The sequence below is a fragment of the Pteronotus mesoamericanus genome, unplaced genomic scaffold (genome assembly GCF_021234165.1).
Source record: "Pteronotus mesoamericanus isolate MK-2021 breed Mesoamerican mustached bat unplaced genomic scaffold, CSHL_Meso_final contig_44, whole genome shotgun sequence".
Lineage (NCBI taxonomy): Eukaryota > Metazoa > Chordata > Mammalia > Chiroptera > Mormoopidae > Pteronotus > Pteronotus mesoamericanus.
Window position 1 is genome coordinate 5,001,269 of NW_026555166.1, and position 17,672 is coordinate 5,018,940.

At 41.0% G+C, this 17,672-nt stretch overlaps 1 protein-coding gene across 1 annotated transcript in view; it reads left to right on the forward strand.

Moving 5' to 3' along the window:
- Positions 1–17,672, forward strand: part of DNAH6 (dynein axonemal heavy chain 6) — a 273,527-nt gene that overhangs the window by 165,441 nt on the left and 90,414 nt on the right. The window contains exons 48-57 of the mRNA XM_054577633.1: positions 853–1,095; positions 3,053–3,220; positions 3,678–3,913; positions 5,036–5,297; positions 6,358–6,481; positions 6,887–7,083; positions 8,058–8,261; positions 9,165–9,290; positions 12,710–12,874; positions 15,043–15,110. Of these exons, the coding sequence (XP_054433608.1) occupies positions 853–1,095; positions 3,053–3,220; positions 3,678–3,913; positions 5,036–5,297; positions 6,358–6,481; positions 6,887–7,083; positions 8,058–8,261; positions 9,165–9,290; positions 12,710–12,874; positions 15,043–15,110 (1,793 nt within the window). The remainder of the gene's footprint in view (positions 1–852; positions 1,096–3,052; positions 3,221–3,677; positions 3,914–5,035; positions 5,298–6,357; positions 6,482–6,886; positions 7,084–8,057; positions 8,262–9,164; positions 9,291–12,709; positions 12,875–15,042; positions 15,111–17,672) is intronic.

The window sequence follows — 17,672 nt, forward strand, 5'->3', positions numbered from 1 at the left end:
GGATGGAATCGAGTCATCACTAAAGGGGCTGACATAGGCAGGGAGCATGCACAATTTACCCCAGAGTGACAGGAAGGAGCGTAGAGTGTATGAGCACAGGTGCAGGTAGATGGGAATATTTGGGGGTGGGAGCTCACTGAAGTTTGGTTTTCATTAGTGATGTGGGAATCAAGGTCATCAGCTGAGAATGAAGAGGAAAGAGGAAGTGTTAACAGTCTCAGAAAGTAGTACAGGGTGTAAAATACTTAGTAGAGTACATTAGGGATGCCTTAGAATACATAGAAGGATTTGTGGGCTGCACTGAGAACCTGCTCAAGCTAGTTGCTATGAATTTAAAGTTAGGCCTGCCAGCATGGTTGTATTTTTCTCCAGCCATGCTCAGCTGCAGTCACAGGCATGGGGTAACAAAAAGTTGCATTCGACTAAGTTTCTGGTGAGCTCAAAGAAACAAGGGAGTTGAAGTGAACTGAACAATGATTATAATAATAATGACCCTGAATTCCAAATGGCATAATAAACAGAGTGAGCACATGAGGTCATCATAAGATATGTGATTTTATTCGTGGAATTATCCAAGAGACACCTAGTCATTTATTCATTCATCAACAAATAATTATTGAACAATTTCTATGCACCATTCACTGTGCCGAGGACAGCAAATGCAGACCCAGACCCTCTCTAATGTACACAGACATTCAATTTCTTAAACATCATAGACATGAGTAGGAGTTAACTAGGCGAAAGGGGGGATAAGGTAAGGAAAAGTTCCAGAAATATACATTTTTCTTATTTGTGAAATTGTATATTAGGGAAATGAGCAACAGATTTTCTAAATTGTTTCTTTATTTACAGTGGCCCAGAGAAGCTCTTCTCTCTGTATCAAAGACATTTTTCTCAAATGTTGACACTGGAAATGATGAATTGAAGGAAAAGCTTTCCCTCATGTGCGTGAATGTTCACCTAAGTGTCTCCAATATGGCAGAACGCTATTACACAGAGCTCCGGAGACGGTACTACACCACGCCCACCTCTTACTTAGAGCTCATCAATCTCTATCTAACTATGCTCAGTGAGAAAAGGAAGCAGTTGGTGTCAGTAAGTTTAATATTATCAATAAAAAACTTTTTTTATTGCTTGAACTCAAAACTGTTGACAGAATCAGTGGAAGATTTTGCCACCTTACCTGCTGAAGCCCTCTCCATCCTGATGTTAAGCAGAAAACGAGTCATCTCTGCTCTATTTAATAAGAAGGAAAACTTTTGTTAAGCAACAGAGATGGGATTTTGGTAATGAGCCCATTTTTCCCATCAAGAGTGAAGGCCTTGGTGTCAGGCAGACTATGTAAAACCTATGCTCTGCCTACACAACCTTGAACACATTTTATAAATTCTCTAAATTTTAGTAGAAAATCAGCCCTGGCTGGTGTGGCTCAGTGGATTGAGCGCTGGCCTGTGAACTAAAGGGTTACTGGTTCAATTTTCAGTCAGGGCACATGCCTGGGTTGTAGGCCAGATCCCGAGCGAGAGGTGCTCGAGAGGCAACCGCACACTGATTTTTCTCTCCCTCTCTATCTCCTTCCCTTCCCCTGTCTAAAAATAAATAAATAAAGTCTTTAAAAAAAAAATACACAGAACCCAGAGCCCAGTAGGGCCGAGAAAAGAAAAGAAAAAGAAAATCAGGTTAAAAATATCTATATCTACTTCTTGGATTCTTGTGGGATTTAAGTAAGACTGTTTGTGAAGTGCTTAGTATATGATCTGATGCATATGAGATACTCAGAAAATAGTGGCTGACTCCTCCACCACCACCATCACCATCATCATCATCAGCCTAATAACATGACCTAAAATTTTTTAACACAATAAAAATGGAAGCATTTACCATTTATATATTTTAAATATTTTTCAGTGAATTTTAACCTGCTAAATGTAAAAATTTTTGACAGATATTTTTGGAACCTGACAATTTGAGTCAAACTTTCTGACTCGCCTTCAAAAATGTTATTCCTATGTGCCTTCTCTACCAGATACTACCCCTTTGACCCTCATTACAAGTTTCCAGCCACTGGGAAGTAGGGCTTAGATCCACTAAACAAAGTGAAGTACACTGTCTCCCTGGGGGTTCTCAGCCCTGCTGATCATCCTGAGGAAACAAGTGTTTAAAAAAACTTTCAAGGTTGAAAGCTGTCTTGAAAGGAAGGTTCTATTGAGCCACATGCTAGCCAGAAAAAAGGACCAAGTCCTGGGACATGCAGTCTAAACCACCAGCAGCAGGGCTGGATGGAGAAAACAATGTGTCCGCCGTCCTGGGGCTTACAGGACTCTTTCAGACGAGGAGTTCGGGGAAGAAAGATATAAGTTATTGAGAAAGATTTTACATTGGCTATAGATAAGGGGGTTGGGGAAAGGGAAGCTGGGAGAGTTCTGGGATAGGTGAATTGTGCATCAAGAAGTATTTGATGCTTTCAGATGGCTGTGGATAACAGTCCAGAATGTTCATGCATAAGCAAAATACGCTGGTGCCTGGTGGCCGGCTAGATAATTGCTGAAATATCCACATAGACATTGATTAAAAGTTTCAACAGACATTCAGAAATACCAGCAGTCTTTTGTTAGTTAAGATCCACAGTTACTAACTGATTAACTTTCCTTGTCTCTTCCTCCCACCTTCCAGTCTGCTATAATTTAATTTAGGACATCTCGGGATTTTTCTCTTCTCACAGTTCTCACAGCTATGACCTCCAGGAATTTCTATCTAAACTTGTCCCTCATTCATTCAGCATGTTACCAGGATACCACAGAAAATAAAAATAGCACAACGTGGGTCCTCAGTGAGAGGCCAGACGGCATGGATCTAGACCTTCTGTGGTGAATCTGTCACGGCCTTTTCCTGGAGTTCTGTTACCTAAAGATTTTTTTACATTCACAATTTTAAGTATTACAAACTACTATACCAATTCTGCAGATGTAAAATTCTACTACATGAGTAAGAGATGCCAGTAAACTTATAGTTTATAATACTCATTATAATAAATATTTTCATTGTCATCTAGGCACGTGAGCGGGTGAAGAATGGTCTCACCAAGCTACTAGAAACAAACGTACTAGTAGATAAAATGAAATTAGATCTTTCAGCTTTAGAACCTGTTCTTTTAACAAAATCACAAGATGTGGAAGCCCTGATGGACAAATTGGCAGTGGATCAAGAGAATGCCGATCAGGTACACTGAGCAACCTGGCATTGTGGGTGAGAAAGCTTTGGTCACCAACTGAGCACTTATATACAAAGACAAATGATTGAATTTTTTAATTGTGCATGTCTTTAAAATAACTGATAGAGTGAGCAATGCTTTTAGGTTGTAAACCATCTCCCTTCCATTAATCAATCTTGATTTTGTCCCTGAAAATGAGTGAACCCAAGGAGTGGTATAGACAGAGTTGTGAGAAAAGTGAAACTTACAAATATAAAGCACCTATTCTTCTCCTAGGAGGAACTGTTTATTCTAATAACTTTTTCTCCATTATTATATCAACATAGCATGAAACAGACATAGGAGAGGGAAAAATTCAGTAGAGCTAATCCTCTTTCATCATTGGTCTAAACCAAATGTGACTCATTATTACTGGTTTTTAATTCAAATATTGAGACCACTTAAGCAGTCCTCTTTCAATGGGTAGGTCCGTAGTGTTGTGCAAGAAGATGAAGCAGTGGCAAAAGTGAAAGCTGAAGAAACCCAAGCAATAGCTGATGATGCTCAAAGAGACCTTGAAGAAGCTCTACCTGCACTTGATGCTGCCAATAAAGCACTGGATTCCTTAGATAAAGCAGATATATCTGAAATTAGAGTTTTCACAAAGCCCCCAGATCTGGTCATGACTGTTATGGAAGCAATTTCCATTCTCTTAAATGCCAAGTGAGTAATTCAGAATCATCTATTGCCAAAACCCTGATGGAATTTCTTTGCTGTTTTTCTCAGTTTTCATTCTCTTCTCTGCCCTCTCATTGATTTGGTCAGCCATTCAACAAATCAATTCAACAAGCATTTTTTTTGAACATCTGTTTTGTGCTAGATGATAGCAGGGATAAAGTTCTTCCCTACAAGGTACATACAGTCTACTGGGGAGACAAACATGAAAAATATTAATGTCAAGACATGAAAAAGTTGCATAGTACTAGGAATCTGAGATAATAGTGCCCCAGGGAGACATGAGTGGGTGTTTTGAGAGACAGAGAGTGGGAGCATGGATAGAGCCCAGGGACCTTTGATGCCCAAGGGGTGGGATGGGCTGGGCAGGAGGGCTGTGATTATATCATGAAAGGTCTGAGCAGTTCGGATTTCATCGTGGAGATTCTTGGAGGTATGTAGTTTTCAAACTTTCTTTTTTTCCAGATAAAAATTATTTTATAGGAAACTATTTTATATAAAACTGATCAAAGCAAGCGAACAGGGCCTAGAGCACCCCCATGCCAGGCTTCCCTACTGCTCTCTGGCCTGCTCCCCAGTGGGGGCCTGGAAGCTCTGCAAAGCACAGATGGAGAGCCTTGGCCACTGGGGACTGAGAACCATTTTCAGGTTTTTAACATAATCAGATTTTCATGTGAGAAAAACCAATTTGGTGAAAGTTGACAAGGAGGCAAGATTAACTGAGAGACAGAAAACCAGTTAGAAGGTGATTATAGTGTCCTGGCAGGAGATTTTAATAATCTAAGCTAAGGAAAACAAGATTAAAATGTGAGTGCCTGAAGTATTTTAAAAATAAAATTATTATTTCTATAATGCCGTACATTTCTAAAACTCTATGATTTTGTAATTCTTTCTCTGTCAAAATTGGGTAGTATGAAACATTAGTCATCCAATTACTTATCTACCCATAAATTGTGGTGTGCATAATTACCAAGTGCTGGGATTATAGTATTGAGATTAAACCTATCCACTTATTGGGATAATATCTTAATGTTCTCAAAGTAATATGTTTCTTTTGTTCTCATATTACTTTATTACAGTTACTACTAACTTACCATGTCTGTCTTTCAGGCCTGATTGGCCAACAGCAAAGCAACTTCTTGGTGACTCTAACTTTCTCAGGAGACTTTTAGAATATGATAAGGAAAACATAAAGCCTCAAATATTGGCAAAGCTTCAAAAGTACATTAATAATCCTGATTTTGTGCCTGAAAAAGTAGAGAAAGTGTCCAAAGCATGTAAATCCATGTGCATGTGGGTAAGAGCGATGGATCTGTACTCTCGGGTACTCAAAGAAGTTGAACCAAAGAGACAAAAACTCCGGGCTGCACAGGTATGTTATCTGTGTTGCAATATTTTATAGAATTAAAGGCATGATAATTCAAGCTCCCTTTGTCATGCCACTGTGACCTGATGCAATACATAAAAAATAGCTGGCAAGGATTATTTTTTTAGAAATGACCTTTAAAATCAGCTCTCTTCTAACATAAAAGGAAAATGAGTTCTTAGCATATCCATATTGCCTATATCATCTTTGAGATCCCTTTTAGCTCCAGGGTGATGCTCTATGTTTTTATTTTCTAAATACTCCCACCCTTGATTGTGCCATCTGAGGTTATGAAAACCAGCAGAATCTGCAGCCCAAAGTGAGGTCCCAAGCAGAACAGAGAATGATCATTTAGTGCAGCAGGTTACTGAAATAACTGAGGCTATAGAGCAGAAGTTGGTAAACTTTTTCTATAAAGAATCAAATAGTAAGTATTTTCAGCTTTGCTGGCTATAAGGTCTCTTGCAGTTACTCAAGTCTGCCCTTGCACCATAAAAACAGCCATCAGCAATTCATACATAAATAAGCATAGCTGTGTTCCAGTATAACTTTATTTATGGACATTGGAACTTGAATTTCATGTAATTATCATGTGTAATGAAATATTGTTCTTTTGATTTTTTTTTTCCCAACCACTAGCTCACAAACCACACAAAACCAGGCAGCAGGCTGGAGCTGGCCTGTAGGCCATAGTTTGCATATCCCTGCTGCAGAGAACTAGTTAGGAAAGATCAGTTTTCACTATTACATGAATATTTCATTTGTTTCATCATTTAAAGTTGATAATCCAATGTAGTAACTAATTCACCCCAAATGCTGAAGGAATCTGTTTCTCTATTCCTTCTATGATCTATTTGGTTGGGCTTTGCTTTTGTTTTCTTTTAATCAGTTTTGCTTCTGCTCTTAGTTTATTCATTTTGATATTTGTTTTAATTTTCTATATTATACCAAAATCTTTAAGGACATGAAAAAGGGAACATAAGTCCTACTTTTTAAAAATATGTATTATAAATGGGTAAGTTTGACCTTATTTTGGGGCCTATTAATATTTATTTTATTTTATTAGGCGGAACTTGATGTTACTATGGCTACTCTGAAAGAAAAGCGAGCATTACTAAAACAAGTAGAAGATCAAATACAGGCCTTACAAGATGAATATGACAAAAGTGTGAATGAGAAAGAAAGTCTGGGTAAGTAACTCATAAAATGTATTTTGGTCAGGAAATGCCTGATTTTCAAAAGTGGAAAGAGTTTTAAGGCAGTCAAATCTCAGCTTTCATTCAAGATGTAGAACATATTTCCATTAGACTGTTGCATTTAGGGCCTTCCAGTATAAAATTAGAAGAACTGGAATATTGTATATATTCAACTCTTACATATGAAAAGGGCTTGTTGGGGCATGTTGCATTGTAACACAAAGCAACACATGAATTTGATTCAGAAAATAAATACCACAAGGGCACAGAGAGAGTGCTATCTTCAGCCAGAGTAATTAAATAATGCTAATTCTGCTATAAACAGAAGCAGGTGAATAAACATCTTATATGTTAGGAAAATATTAAATAACATAATCTGATTTTCTTAAAATTTTCTAGCAAAGACCATGGCCCTGACAAAGGCACGTCTGGTGCGTGCTGGGAAGCTGACGGCTGCATTAGGAGATGAGCAAGTTCGATGGGAAGAAACCATCCAGAAATTCAATGAGGAGATATCAAATATCATCGGGAACGTATTCATAGCAGCGGCCTGTGTAGCTTATTACGGAGCCTTCACAGCCCAGTATAGGCAGTTGGTGAGTAAACTTGCCTCTGTAAGGAGTGGCGAGAAGCCACTGAAACTGTGCTGGCAGGGGAAGGTGGAGAGGGATCAGTTTTCTAATTTAAATGGAGACTGTTCACTGTGGAGTTTCTCCATCATGAAAATTTATTTATACATCCACAATCCTTCACTGCTCCTGTCGGCCAGTGATGGTCTACTCCTAGTCTTTCCTTAACACATTCCTCCTTTCCTTCCCTGCCTTGGAAATTTATTCATCACTTACTTACACAGCACAAGAACCTGGGGGAAGCAAAAGGGTCAGGGCATCCCCTACTATTACGATCAGACGTGGCATCTAAAATCAGCCAGGACAGAGAGTCCTGAAACGGTGGGGCTGCTTCAAAGGCTAGGCAATGGGAAGGAGCAGGACTCTAAATTATCCAGAGTGATTTTCAAGCCATTTTAATGAAAGGCCTTCCTAAAAATGTTTCACCTTCTTCCTTGTGTTACAAAACCTAGTTGGTATAGGACTCGAAGGCTCTACAGGGGCTCAGGGATCATCTGGTGCCAATGGGAGACAGACAGTTCTCTGTGGTGCAAGGCTATACCACTCATTGAAGGGGGTGACATGCCGACATCCCTCTCCCCATCTACTAATTGCTTGTAGTTCCCATGGTCATTGTGACAACCCGAGCTTCTCCACGTGCTTCCAGACTCTCCCAAGGACAACACACATTTCGTTGAAGACTACTGTGACAATCCTTGTCATTTACACATGAGAAAATGGAGGTCCGGACAGGGTGGTGACATGTCCAAAGCCACAACCCATTAATAGTATTAGTTCTAGGACCCAGGTCTCCTGATTTTAGTCCACTTCCTATGCCCCATGCTCTGATGCCAGGATGCCTGTGGAGCCTGGTGGCACTTATTGCTAACCCGACATTTTCTGTGTGTCCTTACTTACTGAAGGTCTCTGTTCTATACAAGTAAGCTTTCCTTCTTCCACAGTTGATAGAGTGTTGGATCCAGGACTGTCAGTCTCTGGGAATCCCAATTAATCCTTCCTTCAGCCTCATCAACATTCTTGGCGATCCCTATGAAATACGGCAGTGGAATACTGATGGGCTGCCCCGTGACATGATATCAACAGAAAATGGCATTTTGGTTACTCAGGGGAGACGATGGCCTTTGATGATTGATCCCCAAGATCAGGTATGTAACAAATGCTTCTTCAAATAAAGAGCAGCTTGTTAACCCTGCCTAATATAGTGTGCTGTCTATTACAAATTCTACAAGTGGATTTGAACAGACTAATGAGATCTCGGGGATGCAGACCTAGGGGGAGTGTACAGTCTTCTACCCCAAGTCCCTCCTCTTGTGGATGTAGAAAAGAGAAGCATCCACGTGCTCTGCGTACTTAATTTTGATTGGATTTGCTTAGGGGATTGACCATTATTTTTCTATTTTTTGTGCGAGCAGAAACTCAGTCTTTGTTCCTAAAAGGCCTAAAGAGTCAAAATGAAGTAAAGGTCTGGTGAATTTTAAGGCCAGCCTGCCTATAATTCATAGAATCTCACTAGCTGACTACTAAGCCCATGGTTCAGATTGCACTAAGTGGGGTTAGGAAAAGGATCAGTTGTGAAAGCAGAAAGATAGGCTTGAATAGCAGAAACATGGGCTTTTTTTCCTAGGTGGGTCTTTTCATCATTTGTTCCAAATTTGAATAAAAGGGAAAAATCCCAAACAGATCTAAAATGTGTTTTTATTTGTAGGGGGGTGATAATTTTATTTTATTTTAGTTTATCTTTTTTTTTTTTAACCTTTGGTTCTATAGCTTCAGTTTCTCAGCATGTTCCCTCTCTTCATGAGATTGGTGAAGAAAATATTTGGGAAAGTTCTTCAAAGCCACATCACAGAGGTCAAAGTAGTAAGACACAAACAGGTAGATGTGGGAAGCACGGAGCTCCAGGCTGATCGGGCAGTTGATGGCGGCCTCCGAGTTTCAAAATTGTTTCTAGGTTAAACAAAATTTCTAAACTTTACTCAAAAAACTTTCACCTTCCAGCCATTTATAAAACTCTAAAGCAATGTCCTGCTCTGTGCTTTCTCATACAGGCAAACCGTTGGATAAAGAATAAGGAAAGCAAAAGAGGTTTAAAGATCATTAAGCTTACGGATAGTAATTTCTTACGCACACTTGAAAATTCAATCCGACTTGGTTTACCTGTCTTACTGGAAGAGGTTTGCTTTTCACTTTTATTTTCCCATGCGAGTTCCTAGCTTTCAGATCACATCTGGATTCCCATACACACCATACCTGCATCATGCTAAAGATGCCAGTCAGGTCCATGTTCACATTTGTCAAACTGATTGATTTGCTTCTTGAACAATACCCTCCCTCCTTTGCACATTGGGAGCAATCTGTCGATTAAACAGATTGGGATGTGCTCTGTTTTCTGACACCACTGATTCTCGGGCCTCATCATGGCTGTGCACGGTTAGCTGCCCTGAAAATTCACAGCAGTAGTGCCATCCGGGGCTGTCCACACACACCAGTGATGTGAAGCCGGCAAGACAGTTCCGAGGGGAGAAACATTGTTTTCGACTTAGATACAAGGTCAGAATTAGATTAAGTGATGTGGTAACAATGAGCTTTTGATATTTTTTTTAAAGGATGTTTATGGAGTTTAAATACTTCATTTCTTCAGAATCACTCTGAGAACGGATGTTTTTGAAATTGCTCATGCATTCAACACACGTTACTTGAGAATGAATGGCAAACTGTACACATGTGGTTCTTGCCTCAATAGCTTACAGTCTAGTTGGGGACGAAGACAGTAAGCAGAGAAAAGAGAGAACAAATTAGAGAGAAGGGGAGGAAGAGAACTTGTGGTAAGGGCTTTAAAGGGGCAAGCCCAGTGCTAACTTGGCCATTAAGGTGGGTGGGGGGAAATGAATTTGGATGCATGGCTACAGGTGGTAACATGTGAACTGTGACATGTGAAGAGCTGAGGGAGAAGGGTTTCCCAGGCAAATGGGACAGAGTATGCAAAGGCCTTAGGTACAGAAGTGCCTGTCAGTGGTAGCGGTTTATTTATCTAATTTAACATTCGACTTGTATTAGAAAAGAATGAGTGTGTGAAAGCGTGGGCCATGAGCTGAGCCTCCAGCCTCTGCCTACCACGCCTGGAAGTACCTCTGCTACGGTGGCATGCTGAGGAGCTCGGGAAAGCCCACTGACTGGGGCAGCTGAGCTAAGGTACTGGCATGCTGCCTGGAACAATAATCGCTGTTAGCGTCAGCTACCACTTATTGTGCGCTCACTACATGCCAGACTCAGTTCTTGGTATTTCATGTATACTAATTCTTTAATCCTCACTGCAACCTCCCAAGGTAGTTACTACTATTATCCCATTTTACCTGTGAGGAAACTGAGGCACAGTATGGTTAAATAAACTGAGCAGCTTTGACTGTCTACGAAATCCACAGTAAATTACCATACTTCCAACTCAAGCTACAAAGAGCACAAGAAGCTTCCATGTGTGGCTTCTGGCCTTGACCCTAGAGGTAAGGTTCTGTAATGGGTCCTAGGTCCCCATTCAAACCCTGAAGTCACAGGAGAGTAAGTTCTCTCAAAACCTTGGGCATAGTTATGTTAGGCCTATACTGGATTCTTAAACTCCGCTTACTTCATAGCATAGGAGGTCCTGAGGGGATTTCTCCTCCCGTGGCAGTGGACAAAAGGCTCTCTGCGATGATCTGCCCCTGGACCGGCAGAGGCTTTTACCTGTAGCTCGGTGCTCAGGGCCCTGCCAGGAACAGGACACTCTGACCCACCGGCCTCTCCTGCTTCCTGTGACTTGGAGTCATTAGCATTATACACCCAGCTGCTTTCTACATTTGTGGGTGGTAGACTTAAACCTTGTTTCCACTCATATGTGTGTGAAATCTAGTTAGTCAATCTCAATCAGCATTTTTTAATGAAATAGAACAGAATTTTAAAAGTACAAAATTGTATCATGAGTAGTAAGGGAAATTTTATCTCATAAACCTGTAAGAGTTTGCATGCTTGGGTACCATGTCACAGTGGGAAATAAATTTGTAACTACCAATTAAAATCAAATTGTGATAGTTCCTGGCCTTGGGCCCCCATCACATGCAGGCTGACATAAAGATGTTTGTCATGGGGGTCTGTTGGCAATGTCTGATTGTTCAAGTTCTTACCATTAATCAGATTTGCTTTGAGGGGAAAAAATAACTGTCTCATATAATAGAGGTCCACAAATTTTTTTCTGTAAAGAGCCAGGTATTTTAGCTTTTTCAAGAGACAAGCAGTCTCTGTACGCACATTCTCTGAACAAATATTCTTCTTTTTGTCTTGTTTTGTTTTGGAGGTTGGTTTGTTTGTGTTTACCACCCTTTAAAAAGGTAAAAGCCATTCTTAGCTCAAGAGCTATACAAAAACAGGCCGCAGAGGGCCAGATTTGAAGAGCAAGCTGTAGGCTGCCAATTCTTCACTTGCAACAACTGCAAAAGTGAACAGGTCTTTTTGTCTGGGGCCTGTTGAGAGATCATCCTGCAGTGACTCTCCTTTCTTAGCTTCCTCGTCGTGGGGATGAACAATGCATTGCCTTCACATGTTCTTCTTTCCTTAGGCTATTGATAAAACAATCACTGGAAAATGTACACTGTTAGAGGTAGTGCGTGAACATAACGAAATATCCATATGATCACTGAAAAACTGCTTGTTCAAAGTAAATTGAGGCCTAAGAAATTTTGCGAAGTTAATGTCATCCATTTGAGGGGTAGGGAGGAGCAGGAGTACCAAATACTTTATTTGAAGGAAGGGTGCAGATGAAAGAACACAAGATGACTTGGTACAAGTTATGGAAAAGGTGAAGATAACTCCAACATGCTCACACTGATATGGTGACCGGAGATGTCACCCTGTGGCCTAAGGCTGAGCTCTCGTCATCATCTTCCAGGGTGTGCTTGTCAAAGAGACACCCTGCCATGACAGATTCGGGACCCTCCTTTTGCGCAGATTTGTTAAAAGGTTACCCAATTCTTTGTGGATTTCACCTGCTCATTCAGGTCATGAGTTTCAATGAAGCCACACACATGGGGGTCATTTTTTAAGTGGCTAGCTTGTGCAAGTCCAGAAGTGACTGATTCACACTTTTTTCCAAGTGTAATGCACGCACCATTGCATGCAGCCCATTCTCCCAGTCATCATGGTCTGATTCTTTGGTATCCTGAAGGAAGATTCAGCTACCTCGTTGGTTCCATAGCTTCAGTTTCTCACTATGTTCCCTCTCTTCATGAGATTGGTGAAGAAAATATTTGGCAAATTTCTTCAAAGCCACATCACAGAGGTCAAAGTAGTAAGACACAAACAGGTAGATGTGGGAAGCACGGAGCTCCAGGCTGATCGGGCAGTTGATGGCGGCCTCCGAGGCCTGGAGGCAGTTCTGGCTGCGTGGTACCGGAGCAGCGGAGCAGCGGCAAAGGGCTGGATCTGAGCAGCTGGCCGGGGGGAGGGATAAGTTCCGGGTGCATCTAACACTGGTGAGGCAGGGAACCGCGGAGACTTGCAGCAAAGCCTGTGATATCATCCATTTTAATGTGTTGTTCTTTGTACTTTTGTTTTAATTTTTAAGCTTAGAGAAACCTTGGATCCAGCTCTAGAACCCATTCTTTTGAAACAGACTTTCATAAGTGGTGGACGACTGCTCATTCACCTTGGAGACTCAGACATTGATTATGATAAAAATTTTAGGTTTTATATGACAACCAAATTGCCAAATCCGCACTACCTGCCCGAGGTATGAGCTGTGGGTCTGGAATTCCCAGGCTGAATGGATCATTATGGTGGGATGGGTCTCTGAAGTGTGGTGGATTCCCAGCCAAAGGGAGCAACTCTCTCCCAGCTCCCTCTTCTCCAGAACTCCTTTCCTACCATCACCCTCCACTCTTCTTTTCTGAGTTCTGATTCTGATTCCAATCACCCTCCTGCTGGCCGTCTAGTTGGGACTCAAACCCCCCCTGCTCAGTCCCCAGGTGCTGCCTCACTGCCCCGCACTCCGCTTCAGCCCTCTCACTGTCTCCCTGGTCCCCGGCTGCTGCTCGCATCAGGGGCACCACCCCCTTCTCCCTCCTGCAGCACAAGGCCATTCGTGTCCTCTTGTTGTGGCTGATACATGAATCAGAGTTTAACTGAGAGTGTATGAAAAGGGGGTGGGCTGTCAATGTTTAAGTGCACAGATACCCCCAGCATCGAGCCCCAAACAAATAGGCTGTCTGCTTGGAAACTCTGGTGACTGACAGCATCAGAGAATCACAGTTCAAATGCCCAGTGTGTCTGTGTTTGGAGCTCTGGGGGAGAAGTCATCTTGTCCCCTTCCTTGTGCTCTCAGGCTGTTTGAGGGCGCTGTGTGAACCCCGCTTCCATGCACACGTCCCTGAATGGTGATAGGCCCCAGAAGAACCTCTACTCCTGTGCTGCAGGACCCAGGACAGGCGCAACAGCAATGCAGGCAGCTGGGACTTTCTCCCTCCCCAGAAGGGGCTCCGAGGGGCTCTCCTCCCCCTCCCCCACCCCACAGCCCCAGGCACAGCTGCACAGGGTCTTCCCGGGCCAGCAGGGCTCCCCTTCTCTAATAGGACTGTAACAGGCAGTTAGGGAAGGGACTTCACAAATCAGAACTTTATTTCTCGCCAACCCCCTCACCACGCCCCCAACACACACTTTTAAAAATACCTTTAAATATATCCCTTCAAATAGTGTCGTCGTTTTCCATTTAGTTACTCACTTTCCCCTAGCCTGTCTTCATAGATGTGTTCAGGTGGGATGAAATCAACACACTTCCTGAATAAGGCCAGGGTTTCCTGTGTCAGACTCAAGGGATTTAATTGCAAAGCCACTGCCAGAGTGCATGTCCAAAGTTCCATTTCTGAGTTTAGGAAAGTGACCAAGGTGCCAACTTACAATCTTTGATTTTTCAGTTAGTTAACTTCTGAGAGGGAGCATCATACACCTTACCCAACCCTAGCTCTGTGACTGTAGGTAATCATTCTACTACTTCAAGAATTTGTTGTGCAGATTAAAATAATAACATGTAAAATGTATGTCATTCAAACATCTAGTCTTACTATATTTATTCTTTTTGCTGTTGACTTATTCAAATGCCAGAATATTGTATTATAGCAATAATTGTTCATAAAAAAATATTATGATGATCCTGGCTGGTATGGTTCAGTGGATTGAGCACTGGCCTGTGAACTGAAAGGTCGCTGGTTCAATTCCCAGTCAGGGCACATGCCTGGATTGCAGGCCAGGTCCCCAGCTGGGGACGTGTGGGAAGCAACTAATCAATGTATCTCTCACACACTGATGTTTCCCTCTCTTTCTCCCTCCCTTCCCCTCTCCCTAAAAGTAAATAAATAAAATCTTTAAAAACTATATTATGATAAGACAAAATGTATAAAGCTGTATTATCAATAATATCCTCGTTTTTACTAGGACATCCTATATACAAGTTACTGTAACTAAGTGATTTTATTACCTCAATTGGTCCTCACAAATACATAATGAGTTCTTATTAGCACCCCAATTTTCAAATATGAAGAGCTAAAGCTCAGATGAGTGAATGGCTTATACAACATCGTATGTTAGTAAAAAGTGCACTTGGAATTTGAACCCAAGTAATTGATTCCATAGGCCTACCTCTTTTTAGCCATTTGCTGGTTCTTCTGTAACTGAAGCATTTGAGGAACAGAATGTCACCGTGCTGGCGGGGAAAATTATATTAAGATTTTGTAAAACGTAGTATGCTTGGTGTGTTTGGGTGTGGCTGGGTATGTTCACAATTAAACTTGAGATACATCCAGCTGGGTAATAATGAGCCCTGTTCTAATAAAGAATACACTTCTTATATTATCAATCTGAATTAATCATAGAGTAATTTTAATGTGCTGTATGCTTCTTTTCTAGGTGTGCATTAAAGTTACCATCATCAATTTCACTGTAACCAAATCAGGTCTGGAAGATCAGTTGTTAAGGTAAAAATAAGAGGCAGGGTTCCTAATAGTTCATTTAGAAATTTTGACAAAGAAAAATTTAATGCATGAAAAGAAAGCATCACTCAGGAACCCCTCAGTCATAAAAATGACAGTAAATGGCCAAGTTTTTCCCCTCTTTCATCACTTTTCACAGATGCTGATCTTGTCCACAGTCTCCTCAAAAAAATCATGTGGCTCTCAGTTCTCAGCCACAGTTTGGGCCAGGCCTGCAACCCAGCCGTGCCTCTTCCCCTTCACCGGGGTTTCCAATTTTGGGCAATTAAATGAAGTCTGTTCTCTGGTTTCTAGAAACTTATTGCTCCATACTGTGATGGAAATAGAAACAAACAAAAAATAAATAAATAAGTAAAAACACTTGCTACTCTCAAATATATTTTTTTGTTTCACTTGTCTCTAGGAGTTGTCTTAGTATATTTAATTTTACCTATATTTGTCTCCCTCAGAAGAGCAAATACCCTCCCTCAATATCCTTTGTATATAATTAAACCTCCATTCCCCAAAAATGAGATTATAGATTATTTATACTAATCATCAGAATTAGCCAAGAGGCTTTGGAGGCAAAAAAATTTTATTATCTATTTTTGTTTTTTATACAAGAATTTCTTTTTATTATTACTGTTTAAATACATCTGTCTCCATTTTCCCACCACCACGTTCCCCTGCCCCAACCCACCCCCACCTCCCACCCTTAATCCTTCCCCACTTTGGCTTCATCCGTGGGTCCTTTATACATGTTCCTTGATTTGACCTTTCCACTTCTTTTCTCTGTTACCCACTCCCTCCTTCCCTCTTGTTACTGTCAGTTTGCTTTTTCTTTCAATGTTGCTGATTATATTTTCTTGCTTGTTTGTTTTGTTGATTAGGTTCCACTTATAGGTGAGATCATATGGTATTTGTCTTTCACCCCCTGGCTTGTTTCACTTAGCATAATGCTCTCCAGTTCCATCCATGCTGTCACAAAGGTTAGGAGCACCTTCTTTCTTTCATATGCATAGTAGTCCATTGTGTAAATGTACCGTAGTTCTTTGATCCACTCATTTATTGATGGGCACTTAGGTTGCTTCCAGCGCTTGGCTATTGTAAATTGTGCTGCTATGGACATTGGGGTGCATAGGTTCTTTTGAATTGGTCTTTTGGGATTCTTCAGGTATTATCCCAGCAGTGGAATCGCTGGGTCAAAAGGCAGTTCCATTTTTAGCTTTTTGAGGAAATTCCAAACTGTTTTCCACAGTGCCTATACAAGTCTGCATTCCCACCAACAGTGGACTAGGGTTCCCTTTTCCCCACAACCAGGCCAGCACTTGTTGTTTGTTGATTTGTTTATGATGGCCATTCTGACCGGTATGAAGTGGCATCACATTGTGGTTTTAATTTGCATTTCTCTGATGGCCAGTGATGCTGCGCATCCCTTCATATGTCTCTGGGCCCTGTGTATGTCCTCCTTGGAGAAGTGTCTGTTCAGGTCCTTTGCCCATTTTATAATTGGGTCCTTTGTCTTCCTGGAGTGGAGTTGTGTCGGCTCTTTAATATTTTGGAGATCAAACCCTTGTCCACGGTATCATTGGCAAATATATTTTCTCATACAATTGGTTCCCTTTTCATTTTGCTGATGTTTCCTTTAGCTGTGCAGAAGCTTCTTATATTGATGAAGTCCCATTTGTTTATTCTTTCCTTTATGTGCCTTGCTCTAGGGGACATATCAGTGAAAATATTGCTGTGTAGGATATCTGAGAGTTTCCTGCTTATGTTCTCCTCTAGGACTTTTATGGTGTCGCGGCCTTATATTTAAGATTTTATCCATCTTGAGTTTATTTTTGGGTATGGTGTAAGTCGGTGGTCAAATTTCAATTTTTTGCATGTGGCTGTCCAGCTCTCCCAACCCCATTTGTTGAAGAGGCTATTTTTACTCCATTTTATGCTTCTGCCCCATTTATCAAATATTAATTGACTGTAGAGGCATGGGTTTATTTCTGGGCTCTCTATTCTGTTCCATTGATCTATGTGTCTGTTCTTATGCCAGTGCCTGACTGTTTTGATTACAGTGGCCTTGTAATATAGCTTGATGTCAGGTATTGTGATTCTTCCTACTTTGTTCTCTTTCTCAAAATTGCTGTGGCTATTTGGGTCATTTATGGTTCCATGTAAATTTTTTGAATGTTTGTTCTATATCTGTGAAATACGTCATTGGTATTTTAATAGGGATTGCATGGAATCTATAAATTGCTTTGGGTGGTATGGACATTTTGATGACGTTAATTCTTCCAATCCATGAACACGGTATATGCTTCCATTAATTTGTGTCTTCCTTAATTTCTTTCTTCAGTGTTGTATAGTTTTCTGTGTACAGGTCTTTTACCTCCTTGGTTAGGTTTATTCCTAGGTACTTTTTTGTTGTTGTTGTTGCTATAGCAAAGGGGATTTGTTTTTTCCTGATTTCTGATTCTGATATTTCATTGCTGGTGTACAAAACTGCCTTCAATTTCTGAATATTGACTTTGTATCCCACTGGTTTGCCAAATTCACTTATTAGGTCGAGTAGTT